Raw genomic sequence first — 12,483 nt, forward strand, 5'->3', positions numbered from 1 at the left:
AAATACAACTACCCTGGGATCCAGCAATTACACTGCTAGGTATTTAAAGGGTACGAAAATACAGATTCGAAAGGGCACCTGCACCTGATGTTTACAGCAGCATTGTCAACAATAGCCAAACTATGGAGAGAGCCCAAATGTCCCTCGACTGATGAATGGATAAAGATGTGGTATATATACAATGGAATATTACTCAGCCATAAAAAGAATGGAATCTTGCCATCTGCAATGACATGGATGGAGCTAGAGAGTATGATGCTGAGTGAAATAAGTCAGAGAAAGATATCATGATTTCAATCATATGTGGAATTTAAGAAACAAAACAAATGAACATGGGGGAAAAAAGAGAGAAACAAACCAAGAAACAGACTCTTAACTACAGAGCGCAAACTGCTGGTCACCAAAGGGGAAGGAGTAGGGGGAGGGGGGCAACAGGCGATGGGGACGAAGGAGGGCACTTGTGATGGTCACTGGGTGATGTGCAGAAGTGATGAATCACTAAGTTCTACCCCTGAAACTCATATTGCCCTTTATGTTAACTACCTAGAACTTAAGTAAGAACTTGGGGGACAAAAAGAAATACTTATGAGTAAAGGAGCTGCTATGTGCAAAGCAACTTGCTAACACATGACCCATTTATTATGAAATTACTCTTCAAAAGCCTCCCACTGTTTCCCCTTCCTTCTCTTAGAAATTAATTACTCTAAACTCAAACCCTTCAAGAACAGGCCAAACCATGCCTCCATTCTCCTCCACACCACACTCCAAGTGGTAGAACGTGGTTAGAGGGCTTCTGATAAGAAGGGTGGACTTGTCTACCTGGCTTCTGTAGTGGAGCTCCTGCTATACCACAGGGACCATGGATTTTCCCTGCCTGGTCAGTTTTCTTTCTGTTCAATTTGACCCCATCCTTAAATGAAGAAATCTTCCCTACCGATTGGGCATGTAATACTATTTTTATGTTTGCTCCGATCTGGAAGTTTCAATTTTGATCCCACCTGGAAGGCAACTCATGGAGGTCCCAGCCTAGAGCCTGAATCCAGTGTCATGGCCACATTCTCTCTCAGACTGGGAAAAGCTGTTGGAAAGCAAGTTCAAAGCCTGAACTGGGAGAAACTACAAACACTGGTGTAGAGAGGGGTTTTTTAAACTCATAAAGTGTTTCAGTAAAACATCCCCTTTTCTGGAACATAATGAGTATGTGTTTAACCACAAATGTAGAAAAAACTGTTTGGGGTACAGACCAACATATTTTCTCAGGACTACAAAGAAGGCTTCTTTCTCTCTCCTTCTCCTTTATATGCTCCTTAAAAACCTTGCCAGAGTCAACTAAAATGGACCCCCTTTCATTACATACATTTTCTTCAAGAAGCAAAATGAACTAAATTCATTCATTCACTCAGCAGTGTAAATACCAAATGAAAAAAACCATAGACGTATAGATGCAAAGACTGCCCCTGTAATTATTTTTTTGTTTGTATAACTAGAAGGCATTGAAAGAAAAAAAATTATTCAAAGTTCAAAGGTTCCCACATTTACTAAGAAAATAAGAAAAAACAAGCCCAAGCATCCATATTTGAAGAGAGCCGAACAATGAACTAATCGTTACTCACCAGCATTTTCTTCAAAAGAGACAGCTTTCGTTGAAACTGGTGACAATTCCAAATGCTGAACAGTTTTTCCTATTAAATAAAGTTAGTAATTAATGTAGTGATTAAGAAGAGTGCAGGAGTTGATTCCATTCTGTTGAAATTGCAACATACAGGCAAGGTTGAGAGCCATTATTTCTTCCTTTCTCAGATAGTTCAATTTGGCCCTAATTTAGTTTGTAATTATTCCTTTCTTCCTTTTGAGGGCTTTCATCCATCTGTAAGTCTCCCCGAGTGTGTAGGAAGAGGAGGGTGGATATCTCTTTCCCTCTCCCAACTGTGGCTTTGGATACCCTATCTTCTTAAGACAGCATGACTGCTGTTGTTGAATATTACAAGACTGACACCACATGCTAACAACACTGTAGCTCCTCTTAACTCCATGGCATTGCCCTTCTATTTCCTGGAGGGGTTCTGGGGTTGTGCATTGGCATTTATAGTCTTTAAGCACATCATCTCTCCTTCTCTTCCACTGATTGTCTCTTGAGGGTGGTTCTGGGCCACTCACCTTTGGTGATTCTTTCCCCAAAACCACGTGACTCAACATCAGCCTGACAAGTCCAGGACTGGAGGAGGGAAGGTGGGCTTTGGGAATGAAGGCTGTCTGTCGGAAGCCTTCATGAGCTAGTGCTTTCATGGGACGTGATTGAGATGATGTGAAGACTTTGAGCTATGACAGTATTTGGAGCTATCAAAAGGGATTTATTTTGTTTTTATTTTACTTCATTTCAGTTTGTGGAATTTGTGTTCAAACCAATAACTCTCAACCAGTTATATTTATTTTCACATGTGGCTAGAAATTTATTTTTATTTTTAATTATTTTTTTAGAAATTTATTTTAAATAACTTCCTCAGTTAACCCTTTCTGTGTAACAAATCACCCCAATATTTGGTGGCTTTAAAATTCATGGGAGATTCTAATGCTCTGGGTTGGCTCAACTGAGCTCTGCAGGGCTTGCTTTTTGTCTGTTGTCATTCATCTGGGGTTGGATGACCTAGGGTGGCCTCATTCACATGTCTGGTAGTTAGCAAGCTATGGGCCAGAATATGGGGAGCAGCTGGACCACATGTGCCTCATCATCCATCAGGCTAGCCTAGGCTTCTTGGTAGAGTGGCAGTAAGCACGGTAAGTACCAAGATCAGCAAATGTAAAAGCTGTAAAGCTTTTTGAGGCCCAGGCTCAGAACACATACAGTGCTACTTCTAGCACATTCTGTGGGCCAAATCAAGCCATAAGGCCTGCTCAGATTCCAGGTAGAGGAGCAGACCTCCACCTCTTGGTGGGAAGAGCTAACAAGTACTATGGCTGTTTTTGAAATCTACCATACTAACCAAACATCCTTATTTGCAAATTTTGTAAATGCATAAATGAAAATAGATCTGGAGTTCTTCCACTCCAGAGTTACCATATGGTAACTCTCAGTTGCATTCAAGTAGACTCTAGAAGTGGGAAACAAAGGGGAGATAACTGCCCCTGGCCATGACAGCGAGCGCTTCATGGACCTACTATCTATCAACTGTGGATCATGGCAGAAAAAGATTGCAAACAGCTGTCCACAAGACAATATGGTGACACAGAGAAAGCATGAGCCTTGGAATCAGACCTGAGTTCAAACTCCCATCTCTCCAACTTGTTAACAGGATTGCCTTGGGCAAGTGACTTAACCTCTCTAAGCATCAATTTCCTCAACCATAAAACAGGCACAATACCTAAGGTGTCTAGCTGTTGCGAAGGTTAGATGAGATATAGTACATTGCCCAGCACCTAGTGAACAGCCATGTCATGTTCGTTTCCATCCCTGTCTCCTTAATTTTTTGAAATTTATGGGCAGTGGTAATAGTAACTCTTTTTGACACAGAATCAAACCTGCCCAGTCCCTTTTCCTGCCAGATACTGGCTTTTCTTTTTCCACGTACTGCATATCTTTGAAAGATGACTTAGATATAGTCTTTTTCAACCTGGGATCTTGGCAGTGTTTGCAAAAACATACGCTTACAGTTAACAATCCCGAGACGATTCTTAGTTTTGGTGCTACAAATTATTTCACATTTTTTAGTTGTGCATAGCTTGTCTTTTTTATAGTCTGGATATACTGTGGAATTTTGGAAACCCACCATCAGAAAAGAAAGCTTTGAAATAATAGAAGTCGGGTAGCAATGGATGGGAATAATGTTCTCTCAGAAAGGATGCATTTACAGTGGTAAAGTTTTCAAACATCTCAGAACTCTACGTAGTGAAGTTGGTCTTTGGGGGCTAGAGGGGGCCAGATTGGGCAAAACCTCTGCTTCTCCTCTGATGCATTCCATAGGGCTCCATTTTGGCTAAATCATCATAATTCCCACCAAGACAGCACAGAATGATAATGGTTTTATTTATTATTTTATATGCATTGCCAGTATATGCAGAGTTTTATAGCTTGCCATAAATCGGGAGGGATTATCACAGCTGTTACTTATTTTAACAGGTCACAATACAGTAGTTTATGCCAGATGGTTTAGAGAATTTTGAGAGAGAAATTTTATACAGGCAGCCATATAGATGCTAGCTTGGGTAGTTGCACCCTGAAATTAATTTACATTTGTTATGATATAAAATATATATGAATAAACACATAGCTCCTTATGAACGAGTGAGCCATTTTATAGCCCTGATTTCTTCTGGAAGTCGCGGGATCTCTTATGAGCAGTGGCGGGGCAACAGTAGGAGTAACGTACTGCCAAGGAGACATGGGAGACAAGGCTCCGCCATGCCCATCGCCATGAAGGGGATATCCAACTTGCTTCAGGGAAGTGAGCTTTGGAGGCAAACCTGGGTTTCCATCACTGGAGCTGGGGAGAATAAAGTAGGGAAGCCAGCCTCCAAGAACATAAGGAGAGGGTGCATATGGTGGAGCGTTGAGCTGGAATTGGGATCCCCAAGGTCACGAACAAGGTCATGCTGGGGCAAAAGGTTTCCCCAGACTGCGCAGACCACAGAACATATTATTGCCCTTGCAGATGCTAAAGTTTATGAGTAGAGTTGTCAGTTTCTGGAGGATCAGCAGAAATGGGAAGAGAAACTAAGCACTGATGATCAGCAATCATTTCAGAAAGATTTTTGGTTCCAGGTTTCATAGAACAATAGACTTCCAGAATGACAGACCTAGAGAAAACCTGATAGATCATCTCCACCCTCCTTGTTTCATAGATGAAGAGACAGACCAAGAGGATCATTTAAATACAGCTATCTCAGTTCTTTAGATAAAAAAAGTAAAATCAGACTGTCAAGGTATCTGGACTCTGTCCGCTTCCTCCAATCCCTGCTTCATTGATCTGCCCTACCAACTCCTCTCCTGGATCCTGCCTCATGCTGGGAGAGGACCATATCCCCACCCCTCAGAATAATCCAAAGACCAGGTCCAAAGCTTGGCTCAGTTTTCTTGGTAAATCGCCCAAGACATAAAGGTAATACCAGCTCTGGAACAAGAATAAAATTATTTAGCCTTTTCAAGTCAATTCTCCTAGTTCCTATAAGCTATGAGCTAACTAATATCTCTTGGTGTCCACAGAATAATTAAGCAGAAAAGGTGAGTTTAAAGCAGATTTGGAGCATATAATGGGCTTAATCTATGTGCAGAAAAATCCGAAAGTGTATTTCGAAAGCTGCCTAGCCCATGAACGTCAAGGCACGGAACTAGAACCTTTATCATGGATCCCCCCTGGCTGACTAGTAGAAAAATTGAAAGTTTGTGGGCTAGATAATACTGAAATGCCACACTGATTCCAGAGATGCTGAGCTTCCAATAACTTCAGCTCTCTAGAACACAGCACTGAGGCTGAAAGTCTGTGAAGGGAGCTTCCGAAGGCTGCAAATAGTTGTGAGCAAGCCCGTGAACTTCATTAAGAACCTTGCTTAGGTTCTTGCTCAGACCATTAGTAACTCTTGTTTAATGAACAGATGTTACTCAGCCATGGTGTCTGTTTTCTTCAGCTCACTGTGGATTCAAACCACGGGGAAGGAGCTAGAAGGAGGGTGAAAGAGGAATGACAGTGGAGAGCTAAATATCAGGGAAAGAGCTTGGAAATCCAAAAAGGAGTCTTTGAAATGTGTTACCATAGAGACCAATAATAAGCCTTCTTAATAAAGACCCTAAGTAGTCACCAAAGCATTAAATTGTGTTTCCTACCATCTGATTAAAAGGATAGGAAAAGTGAATTGTTCAAGGTAGGCTAAATTCTGGTAATAAAATCCCCAACATTTCAGAGGCTTATTTCTCACAGTGCAGTCTAATGCAGGCCAGCATGCAGTCATTTGGGTACCAAGGCTCCTTCCATCTTGGGGTTCCACCACCCGACAGAGCACCTGTGTTTAGCCAGCAGTGGGGAGATGGGAGTGTGTGTAGGAACGGGTAGGAGTTTTATGGGCCCGGCCTGGAGACACACACCCCGTTGCCCACGTTCCATTGGCTAGCACTCAGTTATGTGGCTGCACCTAACTGCAAGGGAAGCTGGCTGTGGGGGAAAGGCAGAGACAGTCTGGTGAACAGCTAACTAGCCAGTTTCTTCCAGGGAAGGTATAAAATAGGCTTTAAAATAACAAGGGGCTTCAGGAAACTGCTCGTGGTTGGATAAACTTTAGTTACGTGCAAAATCACCTATGGAGACTTCCATATTTCCTGGCAGTACCAGGTAAAGGGAATATTTATGCCTTAAGCCACAGTATAGATCATAGGCTGACAAACTGTGGCCCACAGACCGAATCTCACCTGCTGCCTGCTGTTGTGGATAAAGTTTTATTGGGACACGGCCACATCCATTCATTTACGCCTCGCCTGTGGCAGCTTTTGAGCTACACACACAGCAGCAGTGTGAACTAGTTTCAACAGAGATTGCGTGGCCCACAATGCCTAAATTATTTACTGTCTGGCCCTTTACAGCAGAACCGGTTTGCTGATCACTGTCCTACGGAGGACACATTTGCAGTTGTTTCTTCTTGAGACTGGGTATCCAGTAAAAACAAGTAGGATACCCACTTGCACTGGGATGCAAACTCTGCCCTTAAAATGCCAGTTCCCTGCTCTCCGGGCCAGCACCTAGCACAGTAGCTGGCATCTAAGAGATGTTCAGTATGTGCTTCCGTTGGAGCCCTCAGCCATGGGAAGCATTGGGTACTCTAACCACCATTCAGGGGACAGGGACCCCAGAAAAACTACTAGACGAGCATGCACATGAAGACTTCCAACAGTTGGGAAGGAACTGCCTTTGTTGGGCTTTTATTATGTGCTGGCACCATCATGGTGCTTTGTATCTTTTATTTACTCTTCCTAATAAGCCTATAAATTAGGTATTCCTGTTTGCATTTTACAAATGAGGAAACCAAGGTTCAGAGAAGTTAAATTATTTTCCCAAGGCCATACCGCTAAGAGGTGGAGGAGCTAGGATTCAAGCACAGGTCTTCCCGGGACAAAAACCTGGTTTGTTGGTTTTTATTTTTCCCTCTACACCATGGAAACTGCTAAACTTCATTCACGTGCAAACTATCTAGTTATATCATTTATTTTCATTATCACTGTTAATAACAACCTCGGTGTTGTAAAGATCAATGTGAAGGGGAAGATGTGGCCATTTCCATTACTTTAGGGAGTGCTGGCAAGGCTCTCCCTTGACAGAGCAGCCCCGAAAACCCAGAGCAACACAGTTCAATTCTTGGGATACAGGGTTAGTGATTCAGCCACCAGCTTCCTATGAGCTCACCATCTTGCTTACCTAGACATAAATTCTCATTTCAGAGCCTGACCAGTTTGAGTCCCCTGGTGGGACTTCCAGTGTCCCGAGTAGAGTGGGTCTGGGAGCTTGTGAATACACATGGATCTCCAGACCTCACTGTGCACCTCTCCCAGGTGTGGGTGGCACAGGTTCCCAAATGCTGCTGGTGCCACGGATCCTTTGATGAGCAAGTCTAAGGGAAAGACTTCCCTTTTCTTTTCAGAAGCTCTGGCTGGCCTTCCCATCCACCCCATACTTCATATCAGTGTCCACTCCATCAGGCCTTCCTGAAGTCTAAGGGGCATAGGCCGGCTGTTGGCGGACAAAACTGTTCCCATGGACCTCTCAGTGACATTTGCATTCTCAATCATGCTGCCTCCTTGAAACTTTTTTGTCCCTTGATTTCTGAGATAGGGCCCTCCTTCCCTCCTGGTCTCCTGCTTCTCTGACTCATCTCTTTCTTTCTCTCTGGTAGCCTCTTCTCCTTTGCCTACCTAGCCCTTAAACTGTAGGGTTCATGGCTCTCCTCTGATCCTCATGGGGGAGTGGCCACAGCACTTCTTTCCTCCTCAACCTTCCTGTCCTAGCCACACCATCTTTCAGGGGGACTCCGGCCAGATCTTCTAACCTTCCTGGTGGCTGGCAACCCTCCAAGGAGGTTAGTGTGAGTGGGGTCGGAGGACAGCAGCCAACCCAGACTAACTTGGGTTAGATGTGATATTTCATGTGACCACAATCATAATTCATAGTAATGCCAATTAGGAAATGCTCTACCAGTGCACATGCAAACCCTGTGATTTCTTATGACCTTGGCAAGTTAGTGTTTCACCACAATCTGTGAATTATGGAGGAGTCACCGGCCTCGTGGACACAGTACTGCCCACACACGTAAATCTGCCCAGGGCATAAACCTCCCTATTTGAAAATAGATGACCTGGTCAGAAAATAGTCAAGTTTTTCTGAAATGGGTTTCCAAGGCATCAAGACAGATTACCAAAAACTGTGTCCCACAAGGCATCTTTGGATAATTTCATCCACTGTTTTTTTTCCCTTGTTATGTATTAGGGTATATCCCATAAGTGGTGCAGTGGCCCTAAATGGCTTTTTTCTCTTCTGCATGCTGTTGTTATATATACAACCTACCAGCCTAAGGCATGGGCACACAATGCCATGGTTTTTAACCCTGATTCAACCCCACAGCTGGCTTAGTAAATCACCCTTCCCTGGAGATCAGTTCATCACTGTGAAGGCATTGTCTTTGCAGTGTTTTTAAGCCTGGGCAGAGTGAGTTGTATCTAGGATGCAAGGTTTCAGCCACCAGGGATGAATAGGGGGAAGGGATGCAATGTTACAATCTGGGGGCTGCCCTAGTCCTGTTACACACCCCGCACCTACTCCACACCAGTGTCTGGCTTCCCTCTTCCCGGGGCTGGAGGAGTTGGCACCGTCAGCGTCTCTCATTCTTCTGCTGTTGGTCAGAGACTGGGGACAAGGGAGGTGAGAAGGGAGCCGCGGGGGTGCGGTGCTGAGCAGCCGTGGTCGGTCCAGCCTGTTGGTGATGTGCCGAGCCCACTGCCACTCCGGGCATGGGTAACACGCAGCACCGGCAGTCGCGCTACCGGAGAAGCAAACGCACAGGTTCCAGAAATCCGGACCCAGCAACCTCCGCAACCCCCGGCTTGTCTAAGCGCGCAGGGCCCGCTTTGTGGCCGGCTCCCGCGCACCGCGGAGTTTGGGGCTGGGGGCTGAGTCCTGCAGCTCACTGCGGCTGGCGGCAGGGGACGGATTATTTTTAGCAGGTTCCCTTTAGCCCAGCGGAGCTGGGAGATGTTCACGGAGCCGGGCGGTTGTCTGCAGAGCGTTGGTGCAACCGTGCCTGCTGCCCGGGAGGTTTGGCTGCCGCAGTCCCCTCCATTCACTGGGCTGTAAATCGAAGCTGTCTACACCGGCAAGGCGCTCGATCTCAGCGTGGCCCTGGGGCTACGTCCCGCCCAGGTCTCCCGGCACCTGATTTCCCAGTGGTCAATTAGGTGTCTCAGCCTGCAGCATTGAAGCAGTGGAGGGGCCAATGCCCCGGCTTTGATGGAGCGCGCCGTGCGCAGAGACCTCCCCAGTCGACTTCCTCATCAGAAGGCAGCATCCATTCATAATTCTCTCCCTGCCTGTGGACCGAGTTAGGCTGGAGCTGAGCATGGACTCCTGCGATCTCCCTTTTTGCATCTGAAGGAGAAACTAAGATAAAAGGCAAAAGGAAGAGGGAATGCGGTCCTAACGCAACAAGGCGCTGGAAAGCCCCCTCCCCCCGAGAGGCCTCTCCTTTGCGGGGAGAGGGAGAAGAGGCATATCTTGAGCCCAGCGCCCCAGCCAGCTGCTGCTTCGCTGCGGAGCCGGCACGCATGCCTACCTCACCTGACGGCCGCATTCCTGGGGAGCCGGCGCGGGGCCCGGCGGCGCGCCCAGGGCGCACGGGCGGTAGGATCTCTGCACCGGGGGAACGATGCGCGGGCGGGCTTCCCAGGGCCGAGCCCGAGCCTGAGCGGGCGCCCGGGGAAGCTAGCCTTGGCGCGGCGCCCCACCGCAACCCCCCGGGATGCTCCGCGACTCGCAGCCCAGGCCACTCGGGTGTGTGTGAGATGGGACCAGCCTGGGGGGAAGGGGTAGGGGCAGGTGACATCATTTTAAACTAATTTTTCACACCTCTGGGTGGTGGGGGAACTTGGGGGACGGAGGAAGCAAGAGCCGCAGCCCCGCCGCGCGCCAGCTTAGGAGGAAATCCGCCCCCCCTCCTGCCCAGCCGCCCCCAGGTCTGAGAGTCAGGTCCCCTTGGCCGAGCGGAGTGAGGGTGAGCAGGCGGTCAAGGTGGACCGCGCGTAGCTCCGAGGGGCGAGGGGAACAGCTCTGGCTTTCAGGGGTCTTTTATTTTAAGCATATTGCAGCTGCAGCTTTGAAGTTTGCCGCCTCCACCTCGCCCCTCATCCCGGGTTCTGGGGCGGGGCGGCACTTTTCCACGCGGCTACCCAGGCCCTTACCAGCTGAGTGGAGGGGGGCTCTCCGGGCTGCAGGGGCTGGTGGTGGGTTTCCTATAGGGGGCATGTGGACTCGAGGGCTTTGTGAGAGGGAGTGTGCCCCGAAGCCCAGCCTTTTGGGAGCTCCGAGGGCTGGGGAGAAGTCGGGGATCCAGCTTGGGGCTCCATCCTGTTTTCGTGCCCTGCCACTTGGTTTTGAGTGACATTTTGCCTGTGCAGGGGTTTCACTGTCATGGAGCTGGCTGTGATGCTGTGAGGCAAATGGACTGTTAGGATGAGCTGGAAGAGAGAAGCGAGAGAGCTAGAGCTCTTCCTTTTGTGGCAGCGTTAACCCTATTGCGCCTGCTCCCCTGACACACCTGTCCACCTGGGTCACCATCTGTGGGCATGAGTGGGGCTGCCTGTTTGAATAGCCCTACCAGACCTGGTGGTCCAGAGCTGGACTTGCCCAGGACATGCCAGGCCGGGGAATGCATGGGCAGTGAAAAAGCAAAGCCCCAACTGGTGCCCCCTTAAGGGCAGGTTAAGCAGGCCCGGCCATGATGGTGCACCGTGTTGTAGCCATAGTGTGGTCTGCTCTTGAGTTTGGGAGCTCCTGTTTTATGAGGTTTTTGTTTTGCAGTTTCGTGCCTCCTGGTCACCAGTTTGTTTTTCACAGCTGCTTGTGAGCAAGGCAAAGATAACAGCATCTAAAAATAGCCCTGCGGTTGGAGATGCAGCTTAGCTTGACCCCACTATTACAAGAATGGGGTCTCCCTTCCCAGCTGCATGAGGGTGAGCCAAACTTGGGCCCCCAGACAGCATGAGACCAGGTCCACACATCCTTCAGAGCAGTTCAGCAACCATCCTCGGCAGGGCAGGGATGCTGTGGTGCTGGTCTGTGTGAGAAGGGCAGTAGCTCATCCAGTCCTATGTGAGGCCCAAAGCAGCTGGGCTGCAAGATTGGGGGATGGGAGCCCAGACAGGGACCCCTTCCCCAGCCCTAGCCATTGGCATCTGCAGCTTTACATTCCCTAGGAGTTCCACCTAGCCATATATATGGGGCTTCCTCCTCTGTACTCAGGGGCCAGCAGGCCACTCCCCACCTCCAAAGAAGTCTGGCCCAGAATACAGAGGGACCCAAAGGTCCGGGGTGGCACTTAAATCATATACTAGCTTCCTCAGTGCAGACAGTAGCTGGGGTGCTACTCTTTCCTTTCCAGATGGAAACCCCTGGACAGTTGAGTGACAAACCTCTTCCAGGTAATTGAGAGGTACCCATTCTGTCTCAAGGGGGCTGCCCCCAGCTGATGGAGAAGGTACCACATGGAATGGAGCCAGGAAGGGCCTGAGAACTTTTCAGTGGCCACAGTGGTCTATTCCTGTGGGTTGTCGATCCTGAGAGCCTGTTAGGCCTCTCCCATTATTTATTTTCAAAAGCCTTCATTTCCCCCCATGTTCATCTTTTCTTTGGAAGCAAAGGTGGCAAAGTCCAGCTTGAAGTAAAAAGGCTCCTCTTGTTCTTGATTGACTGAACTAGAGTTTTTTTTGTTTTGTTTTGGAAAAAAAATGCATTGGCTATTGCCAAAAAATGTAAATGCCTAATTGTCTACAGTGAAAGAAACAAACTAAAGAGCATGAGAATCTAGGAGGGAAGGTGTGAATACCCATCACTGGTGCTCTATTCAAGGTAGACTCTACTGGATAATTCTCTTCTCCCTTCCAAAGTGAATTTTTTTTTTTAATATTTTTTTTTTAGTTTTTTATTTATTTATGATAGTCACAGAGAGAGAGAGAGAGGCAGAGACACAGGCGGAGGGAGAAGCAGGCTCCATGCACCGGGAGCCTGATGTGGGATTCGATCCCGGGTCTCCAGGATCGCGCCCTGGGCCAAAGGCAGGCGCCAAACCGCTGCGCCACCCAGGGATCCCCAAAGTGAATTTTGATTTTTAAAAGTTTACCTTATTTTCTCTAGATCATAAATATAATCACTGGCAAATATTAAGGTAGCTTGATTTAGGGGAAGGAAGAGACCAGGAAATAGAAAGCACCTCTAAGAAATCCCTCGTTCCTCTAGTTATCTA

General features: G+C 47.5%; 1 protein-coding gene across 2 annotated transcripts in view; it reads left to right on the top strand.

Moving 5' to 3' along the window:
- Positions 1 to 12,483, top strand: part of NHS (NHS actin remodeling regulator) — a 346,296-nt gene that overhangs the window by 251,596 nt on the left and 82,217 nt on the right. The window contains exon 1 of one of the 2 annotated variants that reach the window (XM_041741606.1): positions 9,061 to 10,016. The exons of the other annotated variant lie outside the window; for it this stretch is intronic. Within the exon in view, the coding sequence (XP_041597540.1) occupies positions 9,791 to 10,016 (226 nt within the window). The 5' untranslated portion in view covers positions 9,061 to 9,790. Of the gene's footprint in view, positions 1 to 9,060; positions 10,017 to 12,483 lie in introns of those variants that run through there. 2 annotated transcript variants of the gene reach the window in all.

The sequence above is a fragment of the Vulpes lagopus genome, chromosome X (genome assembly GCF_018345385.1).
Source record: "Vulpes lagopus strain Blue_001 chromosome X, ASM1834538v1, whole genome shotgun sequence".
NCBI lineage: Eukaryota > Metazoa > Chordata > Mammalia > Carnivora > Canidae > Vulpes > Vulpes lagopus.